The sequence below is a fragment of the Adiantum capillus-veneris genome, chromosome 29 (genome assembly GCF_014529385.1).
Source record: "Adiantum capillus-veneris isolate H3 chromosome 29, ASM1452938v2, whole genome shotgun sequence".
In the NCBI taxonomy this organism is placed as follows: Eukaryota; Viridiplantae; Streptophyta; class Polypodiopsida; order Polypodiales; family Pteridaceae; genus Adiantum; species Adiantum capillus-veneris.
In genome coordinates this window covers 118036224-118060962 of record NC_140959.1, presented here as the reverse complement: position 1 = coordinate 118060962, position 24739 = coordinate 118036224, and the positions used below count along the sequence as shown (strand labels likewise).

General features: G+C 44.3%; 1 protein-coding gene across 1 annotated transcript in view; it reads right to left on the bottom strand.

Moving 5' to 3' along the window:
• Positions 1–24465, bottom strand: part of LOC147419832 (syntaxin-132-like) — a 36793-nt gene extending 12328 nt beyond the window's left edge. The window contains exons 1-3 of the mRNA XM_086505284.1: positions 24068–24465; positions 23421–23543; positions 23274–23330 (exon numbers count right to left, since the gene is read on the bottom strand). Coding sequence (XP_086361410.1) covers positions 23274–23330; positions 23421–23543; positions 24068–24085 — 198 coding nt within the window. The 5' untranslated portion in view covers positions 24086–24465. The remainder of the gene's footprint in view (positions 1–23273; positions 23331–23420; positions 23544–24067) is intronic.
• Between the last annotated feature and the right edge of the window lie 274 nt (positions 24466–24739).

Below are 24739 nucleotides of genomic sequence, written 5' to 3'. Positions count from 1 at the left end.
GTCCAACATTGACTTGATCATCATCTCCATAGGAGTGAGGACAACGCGTGGCGTAGATGGCGAAGGGGGAGGGTCGCAAAAATCTCTTGGTGGGGAGAATCCTTCGTCGCCTCTCTCATGCTCATCACCTGAATGCGAAGTATCCATGCCGCTTCGGGTGACGAACATGCACTGGGATCTTTGGTTCTTAAGTTCACGAGGAACTTGGGTCTTGAGTTCTTGAGATTCTTGAGGTTCTTGAGGGTTTCTTCCGCTTGCAAATCACGTTGGAGAAGGATCTTCTCTTCACCCGAGTTCTACCCTTTTCTGCGGACGCACCCCTTGGCAGCCTTGCGCTCACACCAAGGTTGCTTTTTCCCACCTCACGTCGATTGGCCGGCCGCTAAGTGCACGGTCCGCTTTCAATGAGTGAAAAGAGACACAAGGGGAGGCTGGACAAGCCCTTCTTTCTTGGGATTCCTGTCACTCTTCAACAAAACACGATTAGGAATCGCCACGCCCAAGGAAACTTGGGTTCGTGCGACCGCAACAAGCAATAAAAATTCTTGTGGTTCTTTCCTTGAGTAATGTAGAACACTTCCAAAGCTCTGATACCAATGTTAGGTGCAGCGGAATGAATGTTGTATTTTCTCAAGATTAGTGATCTTTACTGCTTAAGGTTCCTTTTAGTTCTTAGGGAAAGAGAGAGCTTTCCGTCTTATAGAGAGTGTGGTAATCACGAACAAAGTGAGTGGATCTAGTGCGTGCAAATGAATGAGACTGAGAGAAGGAGAGAGAAGAGATACGACACCAAGGGGTTGTAAAACCCTCCTCCGAAGGCCCCACTCTCGTCGGCGAGAGTGGTCTATTTGATTGTGCAATGGACTATGCCAATGATGATGAAGACGGCCGCAACTTAGGCTGAATCTGGGATCTTGCTTGTGGCTGAAGTTGGACTGTTCCTGTCGGGCTGAATCCTGGATAGAAACGCTGAAGGGGATCTAGGTTTCTGGTGCGGCTGAAATTCTGAGAATAAAACGCTGCCCTTTCACTGCACTTAGGTTGTGTTGTGGGTGTCGACGGGCTGCTGAAAACGTGCCACAGCAGGTTTGTAAGGGCTGCAATTCGCTGTAAAGGCTGCTCCAGAAAACGCTGCAAAAACTTGGACTTGTTGGCGGTAGTGGCTGCAAAAACGCTGGCCTGAACTGTGACAAAAAACGCTGATCGGGTCTCTTTGCTGGCGATCCTGGCGATGGTGGAAACGCTAGGCAGCACCAAGTATGGCGATGGCTATCTGGTAAACACCGGCGAGGAGAAGATGCTCTATGCTGAAAACGCTATGCTTGATGGTCTGGCCTCGCCAAGGGGATGGGGAGGTTCTTGCTGAGAGGGAGGGAACACCTGCTGCTTGGGGAAGCCTGTTGTGCTCTCTGCTCATCTGCCAATTTGTGCTAACTTGGGTTTGCTTATGAATTAACTTACCCAATTTGCCCTACAGACTACCCAACAAAAGTCGCTTAATAAATAAGTGAAAAATGTCAAAAATAGGGAATAATGGGATAAAGTCATCTGAAAAATCCCCAAACTGACTCTGATGGAATCTTATGAAAATGCTTATGCTTGTGCTTATGCAACCAGAGGATATGCATCTACAATGAGTGACTGGGCATGCACGGTCTACGAATAGACTCACAAAAGTGCCAGATCACTCCTAATCTAACTTGACTGGACTTGGACGAAACCTTGTTATGGTGTAGCTTGTCCACAGACACATAGGGTTGGGATGTGTCACGTGACACCCAGTACAGATGCCAATGAGTTATGCAGGGCATGGGGTAATGTTAGGGATCAGACAGCACTCATCTTTTTTTTATCCAGGTGCCAAAGCCAACTTTATCTCACCAGAGTTAGCTATGAAGCTGGGCATCAGAGCTGACGAGATGGTTGGCATGTCCTGGTCACTCAGAGTGTGTTACTCCCATTATTGGAAAGTTGTGTCTGCATATTCAGTCGTCTATGGACACAGAAGAGTTCTATATCATGCCATTGGAAGGGTGCGATGCGCTACTTGGAATTCCGTGGATGTTCAGAGTGCATGGCGTGTTGGATGCCTTCGGCAAGACGATCACCCTTCAACATAGGAGCAAAACTCATGTTTTGGATGTAAAACTCAAAGAGGAGTCTGTCCCTATTGTATCTGCTTCTGCTATCACTGCTGTAATAAAGAATCATCTTTCTGTGTACTTGATATTTGCAGGTGATGTCTCAGATAATGCTCAGTCAAATTTATCTGTGTTAGATAAATAAAGGTCAGCATTTTTGCAAAATTTTAGTAACTGTTTTTTTGATTCATTACCGTCACAATTGCCGCCAGAGAGACCCGAGGACCATCGGATAGATTTGGTGCCAGGGTGTAGCCCACCAAATAGACCTCCCTACAGGGTTAGTGCGGCGCAGCAGAAAGAGAATATGGGCCAGGTTGAGGAGTTATTAGAGAAGGGACTGATTCAGCCTAGTTCTTCACCCTTTTGCTCCCCGGTGCTCCTAGTGCAGAAAAAGGATGGCTCATGGCGCATGTGTATTGATTACCATGCGTTGAACAAGAATACCATCAAGAATAGATTTCCTATTCCTAGGATTGATAATATTCTCGATCGTTTAGAGAATGCTGCAATTTTTAGCAGGATAGACCTTAAGAGTGGGTACCATCAGATTCGTATAAGGCCAAAGGATGTGCACAAGACTGCGTTCAGAACGACATTTGGTCTTTATGAGTTTCTAGTGATGCCGTTTGGGCTAACAAATGCTCCTGCCACGTTCAACAGAATGATGGACCGGATTTTCCGCTCGCATAAAGAGTTTGTTGGGACGTTCTTCGATGACATGATAGTCTATTCAACGAATGAAGAGGAGCATAGACGTCACTTGACCATTGCGTTCGAAGAGCTGCGCAGTCACAGGCTACTTGTCAATCCTAAGAAAAGTGATTCTTCTTGGAAGAGATTCACTTTCTTGGCCACATACTCTCAAAGGATGGTCTCGGAATGGATCCTGCAGAGGTCGAAGCTATTAAGACATGGCCAAACTTGAAGATTGTGCACGATGTTAGAAGCTTCTTGGGATTGTGCTCCTATTATAGAAGGTTTATCAGGAATTTTGCAGAGATAGCACCACCTCTTCACGCTTTGCAAAAGAAAGAGGTCACTTTCAGATGGACCCAAAAAGAGATTTCAGCTTTTAGTCTAAGGAAAAGTTGACTGCAGATCCAGCAATTGTTTTGCCAGATCTCAGGAAGTCATTTGTGGTCCAATGTGACGTGTGTGGCAGTAACATCGGAGCAGTGCTAATGCAAGACGGACGGGTAGTAGCTTATGAAAGACGAATTTTGCAAGGGCCAGAGAAGACTATTGTCATGTGACACATCCAACCCTATGTGTCCATGGACAAGCTACAGCATGACCAGGGTTCAGTCAGTCAAGTCAGTCTAGAATAGAAAGTAATCTGGCACTTTTGTGAGTCTGTTCGCAGACCGTGCATGTACAGAGACACTTAGATTAGATGCATATCCTCTGGTTGCACACAACATAATCATCAGCATTACCATCAGAATCCATCAGGGGAATTTTCTAGTGCATTAAACCTATTTTTCCTATTTTTGACATTTTTCACTTATTTATTAAGTGACTTTTGTTGGGAACTAGGTAGGGCAATTTTGCTAATGAAATATATAAGCAACCTAGGGCTAGCACTATCTAGCAGAGGAGGAGAAAGGGCATCAGGCAATTCATGCAGCAGGCTTCTCTCTCCCACTCTCAGCAAGAACAACCCCCCCTCAGCCTGGTGTTTTCCAGCCCTTCACTTGGCATTTTGCAGCAGCGAATTCAGCCTTAAAGACTCAGTTTTTCCAGCGACTAAAGACCCAGCAGATCAGCGTTTTTATGACCAGCATCTCCAGCGTTTTTGAAGACCATCAGACCAGCTACTTCAGCCTTGGACAGCGCTAATTCAGCCCTCTGTTCCAACGTTTTTGTAGGACAGCAGAATCAGCGAATTCAGCCCCATAGCCAGCGTTTTCCTAGACAGCAAACCTGTGTTTTTCAGCCATAGAAAACCAGCGTTTTCCATCAGCAAGCCAACGTTTTTGACAGCAAGAAGAAGCAGCATTTTCAGCATTCAAAGCCACAGCAACAAGTTCGTCATCGTCATCACCGTCGTCTTCGAAGCATTCAGTTTTCAGCCCTAGTCTCGTCATCGTCGGCACCACCGTCGGCCTCGACATAGCATCACTTAGTTTTGCATCAACATCTTGTACCAGATTGTGCAATCAATAGTAGACCACTCTCACCATCGAGAGTGGGGCCCTTGGAAAAGGGTTTGACAACTTCCCGGTGTCGTAGTCTCTTCTCTCTCTATCTCTCAGTCTCATGCACCTTCATTCACAATGTTCATCCACTTTGTTTGTGTCCATTGCACTCTCTCACTAAAGGAACGGAAGGCTCTCCCTTCCCTAAGTAAAAGGAACCTTGAGCACATTTCGGAGCACTCATCTTGAGCAAAGTTCAACATTCATTTCCGCTGCACCTTACAACTATGCAAGTCTATGAGGAAGAGCTCTTGGCCGTGATTCATGGGCTTCTAGCTGGAAGCACTACCTCTTAGGCGCTAAAATTTTGTTATCCAAACAGACTATCAAACCTTGCGATACTTCTTGACACAGTCAAAGTTATCCAAAAAGCATATGCGATGGGCAAACATTCTTTCTATGTTCCACTTCCAGATTATGCATGTGGAAGGCAAGAAGAATGTTGTGGCTGATGCGTTATCAAGGAAGCCACAAATTTCAGCTGTGTCAATTCCTTATCATCATGAGTTAGATGACATGAAGGAACAGTATGCTATTGATGAAAATTTTGCAAGGATCTTTGAACGGTTGCAAGAGGGGCAACATCATCAGCACTACCTCCTCACAGATGGTTTTATGATGATGCATGGCAGACTTTGTGTCACTAGGCCATTGCGACATAAGGTCATGGAAGAGAGTCATGTCCCACCGTATGCAGGGCATCGTGATATTGATGCGACAATTAAAGCGGTAGAGACATTGAGAAGAGATGCGGATGCCTTTGTGCGAGCATGCGTGATTTGCCAAAAGGTCAAGTTTAACAGGCGAAAGGCACCAGGGCTGTTACAACCACTGTCGATTCCAGATAAGCCATGGGAAAGCATTGCTATAGACTTTTATCTTTGATCTTCCAAGAATGCCAACAGGGAATGATAGTATATGGACCATTATCTGCAGCTTCAGCAAGCAAGCCCCTTTTATCCTGTCAGGAAGAAGATAAAATCTGATCAGATGGCACGCTTGTTCATGTACAATGTGTTTAAGTACCATGGTATGCCACAATCGATTATCAGTGATTGTGATCCTCGCATGACCAGTTTGTTCTGGAGAGGATTGTTTGAGAACATGGGCGTAGTACTACGCTCAAGTTCTCGTCTTCGTTTCATCCACAAACTGATGGGCAGTCAGAAGAGGGTAATTCTACTGTCTTGGATTTGCTGAAATGCTATGTGTCAGATAATAAGGGCAAGTGGGAACAATATTTGCCTATGCTTGAGTTTGCGTACAATAATACAGTGCATTCATCGACTGGCAAGGCACCTTTTAAGATTGTTGAAGGCGGCAAAAAGGTCCCTCCCATTTTGCATACAAAGCACAAGATCTTTGAGGCACATCGATATGTTGAGAACATGGATGAAATGTATAAGAAAATTAAAGTTGCCTTGGAGAAGACTCAGGCAAAGCAAAATCGTCACCGTCGTGAATTGCTGTTATCACCTGGTGATTGGGTTTTGTTAAGGTTCGAAAAGGCAAGGTTAAAGAAAATGAAGGGCAAGGAACGGTTGTTCCTAAGCTCAGCATGCATTACTATGGGCCTTTTCAAGTGCTTGACAAGATCAGCGATGTGGCTTACAGGCTGAAATTGCCTGATGCATGGAAGATTCATAACGCATTTCGCGTGAATCTTCTAAGACCCTTCGTGGGTGATGTGCCAGAAGATTTGCCAGATGAGGATCAGCCAGAAGGTGAGGAACTTGATGAGATTCTGGTACCTGAGCAAGTTTTGGTACATAAGGACAGAAAAGTTAAAGGACAGGTTGCAAGACGCTATTTGGTGAAGTTCAAGAACTATCCACCTATGGATGCAAAGTGGATGGAAGAGCATGAACTGTCAAAGTCACCAAATGTATTGCAACTTTACCTTGAAGCCTTTGGGTTACAACCTACTTATGCCCCAACCCAACGTGCGAAAAGGAGGGGTAATGATACAGCTAGCACATCAAATGTACATATGAATTCAGTGTAATAGATGGAAATGACAAAATTATGAAAGGTCTCATTAAGTCATTTGTATCTATGTGTTACGACCTTTCTTGCAAATACATGAGATGATAAAAGAGTACTAACGACACAAGATCATCAATGGCGTGTATTTATGGTATGCAATCGAGGACGTTTGCGATTTCAAGAGGGGGGTATATCACGAGGACGTGACAACTATTAACTATGTCACGAGGACGTGACAATTGCTAATCTTAGTTGTTGGTTTCTTTCCAATGATTTTTGTTTTATTTTTGAGACCCTCTTTTTGAAGTTGCAAATGGTCGAACATTGTATGGCCAATGTGAACGGTAGTTTCACCCGCAAACGGGAAGCTGGTCGGCACTGGAATTCATATAGTAAGAGGATGTCTAGGCTTAGTCCAAGGTCATGTAGGTCCCCCCGTCGCACTTAGCAAGTTGGTGGATACTAGGAAGTGAACTCAATAAAGGCATAAAGTCAAGGTGGGATCACCAACAGAAAGTATCCGACAATTGGGCCACATTGCGCTTTTGGATGTGGTCCCAATGAGGATAGATGGTCAGAAGACCAATGGGAGCCCAACAGAAGCATCTCCTAAAAAATAGGAAACTACTATTTTGGGCCGTAAAATGTGTTCGCGTCATTACCTTCGAAATGACAAGGGAATTACAACTCTGCCACGAAGTCAATTGGGTAACCAGTCGTGAGATTTTTAGGCGGCAACCCCGAAACGGGCAAATGCTTGTAAATGTGCTAAGTGGCACTTTCCTGTGTACTTGCCTCTCATGCAGAAAAATGAGCACTGAATTTTAAGTTGGGAGAGGCCTTAGTTAGCATTTGTCACAGGTTCAGAGCTACAGAGTGCTTTCTTTCCACTCTATGTACAGTGTGGTGTTAGGAGTGATGCCCTGCACACTACACACTGCTCTCTCTCCCCCATACGTGCAATTATGTCACAAGAGGGCTCTTCATTTGATTGATGTACAGCTATGTGGTTTCATGCTTTTGTGCTGAGGCAAGAGCCTCCTTGAGCAGGAACAAGGGTAGCTAACTGCTACTCCAAAACAAGCACCGGTGAGGGTCATAATCTCACCGTACAGGTGCGTTTTCAGCGTTGTGTATGCGCTGTAATTTGACTGTTTTTCAGCCATACTAATGCCAAAACCATTGGGAACAGTGCCCCACTGGCAGAGGACAGTTCGGGGACTCTTTAGGGCTGAAAACAGGGCAAAAACCAGTAAATACAGCGTGCTGAATTTACTGTTTTTTGGGCAGGAATCAGAGGATTTATGCCAGTGGAAGTGAGTTCCCGCAGGGGAATTGGTTTCACGCAAGTTTTTGGGCTGTTATGCTGCCGAAATTTGGCCAAACACGCGGTATCTAGCGGGATACAGGTAAAGGATTCCCATGACTCTCCTTTGTGATTTATCCTGTCAAAGTATAAAGAAATGCCAAAAAGGGCGCCAATTTTGGGGCCTACAAGTTGTCGGCATCTGCTCGGAGCACTCTAGCTTCTGAGCCATGTGTGTGCTGAAGTGTTAATTCCCGTCGCAGGTTTCCTTAGCACGTTCTCTCTGTGTGTGTCTAAAGTAAAAAATTTCTGGTCTGAATTTCACCATATTTGCTCCATAGATCTAAATGAAATTCAGCATATCAGCTCCTTGGTCTGAAATTCAGCATATAAGCTCTAGGTACCAGAGATTCACCTGAGAATCAGCTTCATAATCTAGAGGTCTGAAATTCAGTAGATCAGGCCCATTGGTCACGTATGAGATACATATCAGCCTTCCTCGTCATTAGTGCCACATCATCTGACATGTAAGCAGTTGGTCACAGCATAGGATCTCTCTTATAAATTGCCTCCCTCCTATCTCCTGACCCCCTTCCAGCCCCTGCCACTGCCCAAAGCTACGCCTGATTATTTCATGCTTGTTTTGAGTATTAAATTATTGACCCAATTTCTTCATCGATTATGCTAGAGCTGGATTGGCGTCTCAACAGCGCAAAGCTTTCTTTTACCCCACTAAATTGCAACACTTGTCTTCAAATATATGGCAACTAATTCTGCTTGTATAGAGTCAGCAAGTTGAGCATAATCGATTCCAAGATAAACGGAACGACAAGTCGACCGGGTGGTTTGGTGTGTTGCTAATTGGACTTTTTTTTTATTTTTAATGATTAATCTCTTTTTAGGATATTTTATTATGTGCACTAAGAACTGTTAAAAGATTGTAGCTACAGGAACTGCCATCAAGAACGAACAAACTCTGATGTGTCATTTGATGGGTGACGGTAAACATCACAAAGGAGTTTCCGTAAGTTAAGTCGAAAGGGCCGGGTTACGAGTGCCCCTGATGCGTCACATGATGGGTGACGGGTGCATCAGTAAGGGGGCATCCCGTAGGCTAAGGAGGAAATCCGAACTGAGTAAGAAAGTACGCGTAAGAACTCAAGCACAAGAATAAAGATGGGTTCAATGACGCTTTTTACGAAAAGCAGGAACGGTCGCGGGAGGATAGATGTTTTCCCGCGAGGAGTCTGTGTCTGCATTGCATCTGTGTCGTGTCCTGCACCCGGGGACGCCTGGAATGTGTCCGTGTAGCATTGTTTTCACTAACTGAGTGAGTTTTTAAAGTTTGAACAAGTTCACACTTTATTTTATAAAGTGACCGGTCACTTTTAAGTGACCGGCCCCTTTATTAATAAAATAAAGCAGGCAAGGCTCTTATAGAAAAAGCCAGCGCTAAAACCAAGGCAGGGGGGCTGAATTGCGATCTCTCTCTCTCCTCTCTCTAGAAAACACGGTTTTCTCTCTCCTTTCTCTAGAAAACGCGATTTTCTCTCTCCTCTCTCTAGGAGCGCCAAGCTCTGCTTTTGGACCCCTATTCCTGCCGGGTGTCAGACCCTACAAAAGGGTAGCCAGCGTTTCAGTTTGCAGACAACGGAAGCAACAGAAAGTGCAAGCGCTGGGATTCTGGAGCAAAGACTGGCGACGGAAACTGCAAGTGTTCGCGTCACGACTGAGTACCGAGGTCGATTCTCCGAGCAAGGAGCGACAAGTATAAGGTGTTGCTACGCATTGAGAATTGTTACTCTGTGTGATTTGTTTTGCAGGAATCTCCCGTCTTACGGGAAGGCCCTTTACGAGAAAGTACGGCTTCACGCCTAAGTCCCTCACGGGAAAGTACGGCTTCGCGCCTAAGTCCCTCACGGGAAGGAACGGCCTTGTGCCCAAGCCCTTTACGGGAAAGCACGACCTACGGGTCTAAGATTACAGAACGGAGGGGTTTCCTTGGGTTCTCGTGCTTGTATAAGAATTCTCCCTGAATAAAAGAATACTCTTAACGGGGGGGACCAGCCCATCTTCTGGTCCCTAATACTGTGTCGATCTTCTCCCTTCTCTCTCTTTTGCAAAGTATTATAATTTTCAGATTTCTAAGTGCTCGTGTACGCTCCCGTTTTGTGACAGTGGTATCAGAGTTCGGACTCCTCTCTTTCTCTGCAAAGCAGGACGATTCCGGGAAGAACGGGAAGAACCATGTCGGGCCAAGGGAGAAGCGTTGAAGAGGAGCTTCAACAAGTGCAAGCTCAGCTTGCGGATTTGCAACAAATCTTGCTGTTGCCAGACATCCAAAAGCTTTTGGACGGAATGAAGAAAACGAATGGAAATGATGCAGCCAAGCATCCAGACAACACTGTTGGCGTGAGACCACAGGAGGCAAGAGAAGAAAAACGTGCCGAGGTGCACAAAGGATCTTCGGATCGGAATGAACGGCCTACTCCAAGGAAAGGCCAGGAAAAAGCGCTCTCTCTGGTAGACGAGAGCAAGGACATCTCTATCTCATCTCCATCCTACTCTCCTGATTATACTTCCACTTCTCGATCATCTCGTCAGAAGAAGGAAGCCGCTACTATTGCCACTACCTTACGTCAACCTAAAGATAAGCCTCGATTCAAGAAGCATGGTCGCAAGTCTCAACATCGCATGAGAGTCTTCAAATCGGGCGACAAGGACATCAAGTTCGAAACCTACAACGGACAGAGAGACATCTCCAAAGCATTGTCCTTCATCAAACAGTTTGAAGTTGCCTTTACCAATGGGCACTTCACAGAAAGATCCAAATTACGCCATGTGGGGATGCACCTCAAGGAAACGGCAAGTAATTGGTGGTTAGCCAAGATTCTGGAAGGTTCTCAGGCCAGAACTTGGGAGAGCTTCAAATCTGAATTTTATGAACAATTTCTTTCGTCTAACTTCGAGCAGGACATACGGAAGGAATGGGACTGGCTTGCCCAGAAGGAACATGAAAGAGTAACGACTTATGTGGACAAGTATTGGTCGGTTCTTCTGAAGGTCACTCCCTTCATGAAGATTACCGACGAGGAAAAGAAACGAAAGTTCGAAGCGGGTCTTCAACCGCCGCAGCTTCGAAAGAGTATGAAAGTGTATCCGCATGATACTCTTCAGAGGATGATGGAGTCAGCAATCATTGCTGAGGATTTGCACTCAACTGGGACACCCAGAAAAATGGAGCATAGCACTTACCGTGAAAGACAAAGAGGGGTCTACGATGACCAAGGGAGCCAAGGAAGAAAACGTCCTCAATCTAGGGACGATGACCACTCTAAGAAGCCAAAGGGCACTGGCAAGCGAACTAAGTATCTTTCTCCTACTCAACTTCAAACTTTCAGAGAGGAAGGAAGATGCTTCTACTGTGGCGAGAAAGGACATATGAAACCGGATTGCCCGCTAAAGCAACAACGGCAAGAGCAAGCGTCTACGAGGCAAGAGAAAGCAAGGAAGGAACCCGCACCACCAAGTTCGAACTCAATCCCAGATGTTCAAGGAAACACAGAATCTGAGAAAGGGAAGCGTCAACTTCTGAAGGGCTGGGGGTCTTTGAACAACCAGCGAGTACTGATTCTTTATGATCCAGGATCCACGGATAACTTCATCTCCCTGGGTACTGCGGAACAATTGTGCCTCACACCGGCTCAGCTTGGCACACCGGTTACATCCGGATCGGCATTCGAGGGGTTGACAACCAATGCAACTCCTGTGCAAGGACAGCTCAATCTTCGGATTGGCGAGTACAAGGACCGCGAATCATTTTTGATGGCACCCATCGGGGGATGTGATATCATCTTGGGTATGCCATGGCACTTTCACATGACACCTATTCCCGATTATGTGGAAAAGACCCTCACTTTTGATCATGGGGGTAAGAAAATAAAGATTCAAGCTGATGCAGGAGATTGGCAATTCCCAATTGTAGGCCATATCTCCATTAAGAAAGAAATGAAGAAGTGTGTTTCTGCTTACTTGATTTTTGCACGTGAGAAGGATAAAACTAGTAGGGACTCTCTCTCTAGTCTGGAAATTAAGCGTCTTCAATTTATTGAAAAGTACAAAGATTGTTTCACGGAAACACTTCCTGATGAACTCCCTCCGGTACGCCCGGAAGATCACCGCATAGATCTCATACCGGGTAGCTCGCCTCCCAATCAATCCCCTTATCGGGTAAGTCTTGCTCAGCAAGAGGAAATTTTGAAGCAAGTCAACGAGCTTCTAGAGAAAGGGTTAGTACGGCCAAGTGCTAAACCCTACTGCTCTCCAGTTCTACTGGTGCAGAAGAAAGATGGCACGTTTCGAATGTGCATAGACTATAGGTCTTTAAACAAGATCACAATCAAGAATCGCTTTCCGATCCCTCGGATTGATGATATACTTGATAAGTTGCAGGGTGCAAGTGTCTTTAGTCGCATAGACTTAAAGAGTGGGTATCATCAGATACGGATCGCCCCTGAGGATGTCCATAAGACTGCTTTCCGCACAACCTTTGGACTATATGAATTCTTGGTAATGCCTTTCGGCTTGACCAATGCTCCTACGACGTTCAATCGCATGATGGACCGCATTTTCAGCCCGTATCGAGCTTTTACGGAAGTATTCTTTGACGACATACTCATCTTCTCTAAGTCAGAAGAGGAACATCGGAAGCACTTGGACTTAGTGTTTCAAGAATTGCGAAAGCATGAATTGCATGTGAATGCAAAGAAGAGCGAGTTCTTTCTCTCAGAGATACACTATCTCGGCCATATAGTCTCTCACAATCAAGTGAGTATGGATCCTGCCAAGATCCGAGTGGTCGAAGATTGGCCTACTCCCACTACGGTACATAATGTACGTAGCTTTCTCGGATTATGTTCATATTATCGAAGGTTTGTCCGAGGATTTGCTCATGTAGCAGGACCACTTCATGATTTAACAAAGAAGAAGATTCCTTTCAGATGGGGATCGAGACAACAAGGAGCTTTTGATCGGCTCAAGTACTTGCTAAGCCATGGACCTATTTTGATAGTGCCTGACTTAAGGAAACCATTTGAGGTTCACTGCGATGCTTCACGCGATTGCATCGGAGCAGTGTTGAACCAGGAAGGCCATGCAGTGGCCTACGAAATCAGACGGCTTAAGGATGCAGAGTTGCATGCATCAATCTACGAAAAGGAACTCACGGTTGTGATTCACGCCTTATCCAACTGGAAGCACTATCTTCTAGGAGCGGATTTTGTGATCAAGACTGATCACCAGAGTTTGCGGTATTTTCTTACGCAAAGGAAACTATTTGAGAAGCAGATGAGATGGGCAAACTTTTTGTCTATGTTTCACTTCCAGATTCTTCACACGACTGGGAGTAAGAATGTGGTCGCGGACGCATTGTCTAGGCGGCCAAGGGTGAACGCTATCACTTCGGTGTATCACCAAGAATTAGAAGCACTACCGGATTTGTATCCGAATGATCCAGACTTCTCCACCATTTGGGGAAAGCTACATCGTGGAGAGAATGAGTTTCCCTATTCCATTCGGGACGGTTATCTCTACCACCATCAGGCCATATGTGTGGCGGAACCATTAAGAAAGAAGATCATGGATAAAGCACACGCTTCGCGGAACCAATGCTCCTACGACGTTCAATCGCATGATGGACAACATTTTCAACCCGTATCGAGCTTTTACGGTAGTATTCTTTGACGACATACTCATCTTCTCTAAGTCAGAAGAGGAACATCGGAAGCACTTGGACTTAGTGTTTCAAGAATTGCGAAAGCATGAATTGCATGTGAATGCAAAGAAGAGCGAGTTCTTTCTCTCAGAGATACACTATCTCGGCCATATAGTCTCTCACAATCAAGTGAGTATGGATCCTGCCAAGATCCGAGTGGTCGAAGATTGGCCTACTCCCACTACGGTACATAATGTACGTAGCTTTCTCAGATTATGTTCATATTATCGAAGGCTTGTCCGAGGATTTGCTCATGTAGCAGGACCACTTCATGATTTAACAAAGAAGAAGATTCCTTTCAGATGGGGATCGAGACAACAAGGAGCTTTTGATCGGCTCAAGTACTTGCTAAGCCATGGACCTATTTTGATAGTGCCTGACTTAAGGAAACCATTTGAGGTTCACTGCGATGCTTCACGCGATTGCATCGGAGCAGTGTTGAACCAGGAAGGCCATGCAGTGGCCTACGAAATCAGACGGCTTAAGGATGCAGAGTTGCATGCATCAATCTACGAAAAGGAACTCACGGTTGTGATTCACGCCTTATCCAACTGGAAGCACTATCTTCTAGGAGCGGATTTTGTGATCAAGACTGATCACCAGAGTTTGCGGTATTTTCTTACGCAAAGGAAACTATCTGAGAAGCAGATGAGATGGGCAAACTTTTTGTCTATGTTTCACTTCCAGATTCTTCACACGGCTGGGAGTAAGAATGTGGTCGCGGACGCATTGTCTAGGCGGCCAAGGGTGAACGCTATCACTTCGGTGTATCACCAAGAATTAGAAGCACTACCGGATTTGTATCCGAATGATCCAGACTTCTCCACCATTTGGGGAAAGCTACATCGTGGAGAGAATGAGTTTCCCTATTCCATTCGGGACGGTTATCTCTACCACCATCAGGCCATATGTGTGGCGGAACCATTAAGAAAGAAGATCATGGATAAAGCACACGCTTCGCCTTATGCGGGTCATCGGGGTATTCTCCCTACGACCTTAGCAATGGAAAGATATTTCTTTTGGCCTAGCCTTAAAGCAGACATTGATAAATATGTCAAGGAATGTTTGGTTTGCCAAAAAGTGAAGTATGATCGGCATAAGACGCCTAGGTTGCTACAACCTTTGCCTGTGCCTAATGAACCTTGGGAAAGTATTGCCATGGACTTCATCATGGACCTCCCTAGAACTGAGACTGGAAATGACGCGATCTGGACCATTGTGGACAGGTTTAGCAAGCAAGCACACTTTGTACCAGTCAAGAAAACGATCAAAGCAGATCATATGGCTAGGGTCTTTCTAGCACAGATCTTTAAGCATCATGGAATGCCTAAGTCTATTGTGAGCAATCGAGATCCTCGCATGACAGGAAATTTTTGGCGTGCCTTGATGGATAATCTTGGTACAAAGCTGAATTTCTCATCTGCCTACCATCCTCAAACGGACGGGCAAAGTGAGATAGCCAATTCCACAGTATTGGATATGTTAAAAGCTTATGTGTCAGACCGGCAATCTGACTGGGAGAAATACTTGCCTCTTGTCGAGTATGCGTATAACAATACCATACACTCATCGACAGGGAAAGCACCTTTTGAGATTCTCTATGGTAAGCCTTTGCTTCCACCCATCCTTTTAACTAAGGGTAAGATCTTTGTTGCAGATGAATTTGTCCGAGATTTGGACACAACCTACGGGCAAGTTAGGAGAGCTATTCTACGCTCTCAGGAAAAGCATAAGAAAGCTGCAGACAAGCACAAGAGGAATCTCGACTTAACAGTCGGACAGTTAGTCTTACTCAAGTTTGAGAAGGCAAGACTTAAGAAACAAGCGTCTCATAAGGGGAAGATGGTAAAACTTTCTACCCGTTATTATGGGCCATCTAAGATCACTGAGCGAGTGAATGATGTCACTTTCCGATTAGAGCTACCGCCTAATTGGAAGATTCATAATGCTTTCCATGTCAGTTTACTCCGGCCGTATGTGGGACCACCTCCAAGCCAACCTAGTGCCGAGGAACCTCCTGAGGTTGAGGAAACAGAAGAAATACTCCAACCGGAGCAGATAGTAAGTCATCAGGAGCGGTCTCTCAAATCTGGAAAGATAACACGCAAGTATTTGGTTAAGTTTAAGAACTATTCGAATCTAGATGCTCAGTGAATGACGCAGGAGGAATTAGCAGCTTATCCCGAGATACTGGAGGTATATGTCCAAGCACTATAGTTGAGGTCAACTGTTTAGAAGCCATAGGGATGTTGCTAATTGGACTATTTTCTTATTTTTAATGATTAATCTCTTTTTAGGATATTTTATTATGTGCACTAAGAACTGTTAAAAGATTGTAGCTACAGGAACTGCCATCAAGAACGGACAAACTCTGATGTGTCATTTGATGGGTGATGGTAAACATCGCGAAGGAGTTTCCGTAAGTTCGGTGAAAAGGGCCGGGTTACGAGTACCCCTGATGCGTCACATGATGGTACATGATGGGTGACGGGTGCATCAGTAAAGGGGCATCCGTAGGCTAAGGAGAAATCCGAACTGAGTAAGAAAGTACACGTAAGAACTCAAGCACAAGAATAAAGATGGGTTCAATGACGCTTTTTACGAAAAGCAGGAACGGTCGCGGGAGGACAGATGTTTTCCCGCGAGGAGTTTGTGTCTGCATTGCATCTGTGTCATGTCCTGCACCCAGGGACGCCTGGAATGCCTCCGTGTAGCATTGTTTTCACTAACTGAGTGAGTTTTTAAAGTTTGAACAGGTTCACACTTTATTTTATAAAGTGATCGGTCACTTTTAAGTGACCGGCCCCTTTATTAATAAAATAAAGCAAGCAAGGCTCTTATAGCAAAAGCCAGCGCTAAAACCAAGGCAGGGGGCTGAATTGCGATCTCTCTCTCTCCTCTCTCTAGAAAACGCGATTTTCTCTGTCCTCTCTCTAGAAAACGCGATTTTCTCTCTCCTCTCTCTAGGAGCGCCAAGCTCTGCTTCTGGACCCCTATTCCTGCCGGGTGTCAGACCCTACAAAAGAGTAGCTAGCGTTTCAGTTTGCAGACAGCGGAAGCAGCAGAAAGTGCAAGCGCTGGGATTCTGGAGCAAAGACTGGCGACGGAAACTGCAAGTGTTCGCGTCACGACTGAGTACGGAGGTCGATTCTCCGAGCAAGGAGCGACAAGTATAAGGTGTTGCTACGCATTGAGAATTGTTACTCTGTGTGATTTGTTTTGCAGGAATCTCCCGTCTTACGGGAAGGCCCTTTACGAGAAAGTACGGCTTCACGCCTAAGTCCCTCACGGGAAAGTACGGCTTCGCGCCTAAGTCCCTCACGGGAAGGAACGGCCTTGTGCCCAAGCCCTTTACGGGAAAGCACGACCTACGGGTCTAAGATTACAGAACGGAGGGGTTTCCTCGGGTTCTCGTGCTTGTATAAGAATTCTCCCTGAATAAAAGAATACTCTTAACGGGGGGGACCAGCCCATCTTCTGGTCCCTAATACTGTGTCGATCTTCTCCCTTCTCTCTCTTTTGCAAAGTATTATAATTTTCAGATTTCTAAGTGCTCGTGTACGCTCCCGTTTTGTGACATGGTGCGTTTGTTTGGGTTGCAGATTTGCAGAGAAAGTGGGTTTTCACAGGAGGAGACAAGCATAAAAAGTATGTCAAGCTATAAAGCAATCATAACATTGATTATCCCTTCTCAGAAACTCTCATTGCAAGGGGTGAAATCGAAGTTCTGAAAGGTTTGCCAAATGGTTTGAATGACATATATGTGGATGACCTGAGAATAAAGGGTTAGAGATATAGATTTCTCAAAAGCAAAACAAAGTTTCCTTTCTATCGAGTCGTAACCAATGGCAACATGATATATAAGCTCTTGAATAGAGAAGAATGTTCACACAATATTCTCAATCAGCTAAAGTGTAATCTTTGAAAATTGAAGCCGATAGGTAAGCATCCCAAAACTTATAACTCTAGTCATCCAAGGTCTCCTTAGGCTACATAGTGAATTGGTTCCAAAAGTTTAACTTGCACGGTTACCAAGTCTTGTGTGCATTGGGTTTGGCAATAAGAGTGCTCCATCACTCCAACACATTGCCTTGAGAAATCCAACAACTGTAGCAAGCTCAAAACCTTTAGAGTTGAAAACAGCATCAAATTGTTGAAGAAATTATAAACCTTTGGATTGATACTTCACACTGTCAAAGTCGACGATGCAAAAGCGTAGAGACCAAGGGGAGACAGCGCGAGAGAGAGAGAGAGAGAGAGAGAGACTCTGAACCAACCAACTTTGGCAATGAATTGATACTTATACAATGGGGGCAATGGGTTACATATATAGTCACCTCAATAAATTGCCCTACCCAAACTTTGACAAATACCTAAAAGCCAAAATAAATAATGATATCACATTGGGCAGTTCACTTGAGATGCCATAACTCTTAACACCCTCTCTGCAGCTCATAGTGGACGTAAATAGTGAGACCAGATCGATGAAAACACACCATGGACACCCCAAAAGCGGCCGACTACTGGGTACAACTCGGTTTTGCTACCCTCAACTTTCTACCTTCGAAGAATTCCATTTTGAGCATCGGTTGCCATTAGAAAATTGAATTGTAGACCACACTACGTCCAAGAATCCCCATTCGTGAACTGTGAACACATCACGTCTAGACTTTCCAGACAATGAGCTTTGAAACACATCTTGTCCATAATCCGACCAACAACAATAAATTGGTGTGCACTCATCCATAGTGTTTTAGATACGTCTGATTGGTTCCCTGCCAAATGCATGTGCCTTGAACTCTGATCCACGGATTCATACATCGATAACTTGAACTGCAACACAAGGGTCCAAATTAATTATACAAAGCACTTCTTACCCCTCTCTGCCACTCACAAGCCTCTCTCTAGCTGAAGCAAGTGGCGGCAATTGCCTACTGACTAGAAAGCTGATGTCGGTCACGACCACGAGTGCCATGCCGATCTCCTCTGTCAAATCTTTATTACCATTATCTCTGTCCAGATTGCCTTTGTCTTTGTCTCCTTGTGAGTTCCTGCTTTTGTCTTTGGCTTCAAACTCCTGAGCCAAACAAAGCGTCATGTCACATTTATAACAACTGTTGTCGGACCCCGTGGGTACCAAGGCAACTAACGGAGTACTGGACCTCGTCAAGCGTGTCTTTGCCTCTGTCCTCTAGCGAACTTGTGCATTTTCTTTTGACTTCACAATCTCAAGAGCAGGTTGACGGTTTCCTTGAGAACTTCGTCGGTGCATAGGATGTTAATTGGGCGACGGTTGATGATCTTTCCATAGACGTGTGTTGGTTTTGGTTCATCTTTGCTTCTTGAGACCGCCTCGGGAACAACCTCTTGCCAAGCCGAAGACTTGCTTAGAGTCCGTAGCATAAGACTGCAGGCACGACTAGCCATCTCTTAGGAATTTCAATATGCATACTGAAATCGGCTCTAGAGGGTCTAGATTCCCTACAACATTTCAAAACGCTGTCTGAAATCGCATCCTTGAAGCCTGTTCTCCCTTCCATATGAAAACGCCATGGGAAAACTGTCCTTGGAACCTTCAAATGATCGACATCTCGAAACGCTGTGTCACAAGGTTGGTGGTGTCACAAGGCGGGCACCACGTGCCAATAGAAAAGAACAGACTGAACAAACTTTTAGCACTTCAATAAATACAAACCTGAGAGAGAGAGAGAGAGAGACGACACGCGACACGAAGTGGCGGAATTCCACCCCAGAGAGTATTGGCCCCAAACCTTGGCGCCCCTTTCGGTTTTTCTTTATATTGTATCAACACAGTACAAGCTGGTACTCCAAACTCTGCACCTTCGCCAAGAAGCATGCCAAAGAATGAGCCCTAGCCTCATATTTAAAGGCCCTTGGCCTGAAAAGCAGTTACAGTAAAAAGCTTTTAAAATTCAAAAGCTTTTGGTCCAAAAGCAAAGCCAAAAAGCTGCCAGCTTTTCGTAAATCGCGTTGGTGTCCGTACAGCAGGCCACATATCAGCCCGCCACGTCAACAAATCAGGGTTAGGGTTTTTTATTTTAGGGTTAGGATTTTGGGCAAAATTAGGGTTTTTGATTTTAGGGTTAGAATTTCAACAGAATTAGGGTTTTGGACAGAATTAGAGTTTCTCATTTTAGGCTTAGGGTTTCAACAGAATTAGGGTTTCGGGAAGCATTAGGGTTTTTTAATTTAGGGTTAGGGTTTCAACAGAATTAGGGTTTCGACACGTCAACAGTTTGTTACAGTTGGGGAATCATTGCCAGTAAGAGCCTCTGCAATGGCGTTTAAATTATCAATTTTCTTGTGAGAACGAGAGAAGTGTTGAGCTTTGATACCAAGCACCACTTGAAAACTAACATTGCATTGTAAGGAACTTGTGAGAGGCGCACTTCCTCCAAGAAAGTTGTCCCCCAAATAGATGCCCATTGCAATAAGTCTTTATTTGTATTGATTAAGCAAAGTATCAAAGCCTGAAGGCCCTCCACTATAATAGACCACTCGTCCATGCCATCGATCTATCACCATCATCATTGATTTCCAAAAGTTCTCCATAGCTCATTAAGCTGATAAAAAAATCTAGATTGGATTGTCACAAATGAATAATGTAATGCGCTTTGATACAATGGAATCAGCTAGTTGTACAAGAACACGAAATATGAATTCAATCACATCACGTTGCTTAGGGAGACGACTCTCCACAAAGCTACATGTACATATATACATATATATGTGTATACATACATACATACATATGTGTGTGTGCGTAGTATATGTGGCCTTAGCAACAATAGGTAAATTGGCAACCAGTAGATCGACGATATGGTTATTAGTTGTGCCAATACCGACCCACTGATAGAAACTAGCCCACTTAGATTTCCACCCAAACCAATGAGCCCTTGATGATTGATCATCCAAGAATTGGGATGGCAACCCTTAGCAACAATAGGTAAATTGGCAAGCAATAGATCGACGATATGGTTATTAGTTGTGCCAATACCGACCCACTGATAGAAACTAGCCCACTTAGATTTCCACCCAAACCGATTAGCCCTTGATCATTCCAGGATTAAGATGGCAACCCATAAGAAAGAAGGAGAAATCGACGATGTGGAAGACGGTCACGCCCAGGGAAAGTTGTGCGGTGACTAGGAGGATAGGGTGGTGAGGGATGGAGAAGCTAAACTTCCCCCCTCCAATCATGATTCGCTTGACGATGCGATGGGAGATATCGAGGAGGTTGTCCCATTTATCGCCGATTATCATAACATTTTAAACTCGGACAAGGGTGCATGCGGACAATTTAAGTCTAGTCCAATCCAAGTGGATCCCGGAGCGAAAACATTCACAAAAACACCGAAGCAAGGCACACAAGAAAACGGACAAAGAAGAAAAGTTGGACCACCTACGTAGGTGGAAGAGAATGAGAGAGAACGGCCCAAAAGCAATAACTCAATATAACTCATGAGAGTGCTCATACAAATTGATAATGAGAACGAGGGGAGCAAGGATCCCTATATATGTTGATAAGTGACATAAGAGTCCTGAAAAACGGGGGCACCCACAACTCTTAAAAGTACATCATAAACTAGCATAATACCTAACAAATATATCACACTCGCTATAAATATGCCACATCAACATTAAAGCTAATAAATAGGCAAAATGGACTAAAAATGCAAGCAAAGAGCCATTGTGACCATACAAACAAGAGAGGTCGGTCTACCATCTAGTAATGACATGTCTCCATCAAAAACTGCCACGTCATCTCTACATTTGTATCACCTACCACATCATCACCTACATCCATATAGTCTCATGTCCATACAACCCCACATCAGTAGCACTGCCTCCATCCAATCATCCACATCAATAGGCCGATCAATCCAAGCAGGTGCCATGTCAGCACTTTGTGGTACAAAGTTCAAACCCACTGTAAGCTTTGGCACTTCAATTTCAAATCAAAATCCATAACATCACAATCAATAAATTTCTACATAACGTAATTAGGGCACTCAGAAACTTTATAAATGGGGTATAAATGCTCTTGCATAGCCTTGAGTATTAGTTAGCACCATAGCTGACCTTGCGACCCCCCACAGTTGTAATGCTACCAAATCAACACTCCACCAATATCATCAAAGTGCACGCCAACGATTGTCACATTGTCACTAGTGAAAGATAGGACTCACTAGATCTTGATGAGAAGAGATTCGAGATCCCCAATTAAGCGTTACCATTATGGATCTCCATTGAATTTCCAAAGCCTCTTTTGTCACTATCAATAACTTCACAAACGTGACTCTCACACTCAAAGACCACCTTTGATAGGGTTGTGACACTCTCTTTCCCACTAAGCTACTCCAAAGGGGGTGTGAGTGCAACGATGAATAGTCTATCCCACATGATGTAATCTACATGATTAGCCTCAAAATGTTTCAACTTAAAAGAGCGTATTTGACCCCAGAATGTTTCATCTTTGATGATGGGCTTAGAAAAATGTATTGATGACCTGAGTGAATAATACAACAAATAAGTTAAGTGCGTACATATATGTATACATACATTTCAAAGCCAAGTGAGATCTTGACTAATATTTTTCTATTTCCAGCTTTGCCATTCTAGCATGTAAGCAAGCTCTAACAACATATCTAGTTGTGTCCAAGGTAAGCCCCAATTCCCGCGTCACCATCAAAAATATCACAAACCATGTGAGTCGTGACTCACACTGAAAGACCATTTGATAGGGTTGTTTGCGTTTTCCCGCTGAGCCTTTGCAAACGGAGTGTGTGTGAGTGCAATGACAAGTGTTTTATCCCACATGATGATTAGCCCCAAAATGTTTCAACTTGAACAAGCGTGTTTGACCCCAAAATGTTTCTTGATGATGAGCTTAGAAAAATGTATTGACGAACTGATTGAATAATACTACAAGTAAGTTAAATTCATAGATATATATGCACATGTATTTCGATGTCAATTACAAAGTGAGATTTTGGGTGAACATTTTTCGATTTCAAGCTTTGCCATTCTAGCATGTGGCAAGCTCTAACATATCTAGTTGTGTCCAAGGTAAGCCCCAATTCACTTGAAAAGGGAAGTCCAAGATATACACTCATGGGTTGTTCATAACATAAACACCTAGATGAAATCGGATAAGCCCAGATTCACTTTCAAAGGAAAGTGCAAGGTATAGACTCATGGAAGTCACCCACAAGCCAGTATAAACATTAACTCCATCATGCATGGTGTTGACTAAATACAACAACATCCCCACTACCGTCATCAATGCCCAATAGGGGGTGTAGAACTAGGTACCAATATATGCTACCACACCCACTTCACACACACACACGCATGAGCATACATCAATACAAAGATCTGCATACTGAGTTTCTGTCAAAACTCTACAGATGCATGACAAAGCATTAGATAGGGTAAAATTAGCAAGTAGTCCGTAGGGCATATGCACCAAAAGATAGAAAAAATTAGCACAATATCAAATGGTCGTAAGTCGGACAAAAACTTCACAATGTGAAGTCTGCATGTCCGCTATATGACAAAAAAATATACCTAGATGAATCCAGGATAAGCCCAAATTCACCCTTGAAGGAAAGTGCAAGGCATAAACCCATGGAAGCCACCCACATGATAATATAACCATCAGCTCCTTCATGCATAGTATTGACTAAATACTACTACATCCCCACTAACGTCATCACTACCCAATAGTAGGTATAGAACTAGGTACCAATATATGTTTATACACACATATGCATGAGCATACATCAATACAAAGATCTGCGTATTGATTTTCTGTCATAAGTCTAGAGAAGTAGTGCAAAGACCTGTAACTGCTGCAAATGCTTCCGAACCTGTGCCATCAAGTTCTTAATTTCTGCAACCTGAAAATCAGCAGGGCCTTGTTCATATGATAAGTCACAGAAGAAAACAAATCGGTAACTAAGGTTTCCGCGTGCAGGCTAAGCCATAACCTCTTCAAAAAACTGGGCCATAGCAGGATCTTTGGAGGGATCAGTGGAACCTGTAGCACCCATCTCAAGGTCCACAGTATGACTAACTCCTTTCCCATTTTCAAAGCGAGTATGTGCTGAATCCTGCCCACAAAAAACAAAAATTAAAAGACGAAAATTACCATCCAGAAGTGTACGTGACTGTTTCCATGCAACAAGCAAGTGTCAACCGATCAACCAACAAGATAAATGCCATCAAGGTTAATAAACAAAAGCCCGCATAAAAACTTATCAAAGTCTGCGCTTTAAAATAGGCCATCGTTCTCAAAAAGCTGGGCATGAGAAAGCATACAATGAGATTTCAACTTCAACTGCATACTTAAGATGAATCGACACTAAAACAGCTAAACAACCGCATGAGGCAAGCTTCATATTCCTGAGATATATGAAATGTAGGTTCAGGTTAAAAGTTCTGCACACACCCCTGAAAATATAATCCTGATCAGCAGGAGAAACAGCCTACCACCCATGCCCAACATTCAATGTCATTATTTTACAGAACAACATGGTTTCCCCAAGCAAAGCACATCTTGTGGGCAGAGAAGGCCTCGTCATTTCTAATCGATTTGCATGCCAATATTGCAATATAGAAAGTCTGAACATTGTACCCCTAGAAGATCGTTCATCTTGTTTGAGGATGAAGGCGAGGAGCTGTAACAAGATTTTCCTTGCCACCCAAATCTGACGAACGGCTCTCTCTAGAGAACTCGACCAAGCTACGCAGAAATCAGGGAAACTACCTCCACCTTTCTGATCGAAGACGTCGAGCAAGAGGAAAGCGTCGATCTTTTTCAAACAGCGGACCTCCAACGATTACGATGATGGCGCAAATCTGCGTAGAGGGAGACGCCTCGGCCCGCCTTCCCCGCTTTGAACGGAAGGCAAGCTGGAAGAAGGAGAGGTAGGCGTGCGTACTAGGAATGATGAGAGAGAATGGACAACATCGCCCACAGCGGAGCAAGAGCAATGCAGGCGCAAAATTCAGCTTTGTGAAAGGACGGTCATTTCCAGCTCAGCTTCATACACAAAAATGGCTATAGCCGTTTGCATTGCTCGCAGGCTGGGGCAGCTTCCCACGTCACTGTAGGGGTGGTGCGCACGCGCGTGTGTGCATGTGTGTGTGTGCTCTATGTAATGATAATTGCATGTTGGTTGTCACATGGGAAAAAGCGATGCATTCTTAGAAGCATGTACTTATCAGTGAGGCTTCCACCTCGCATGCAAACTTTGTGGAACCTTTTTCTGCACCGAATCAGCAGATTGAACCTAGCACAGATGTG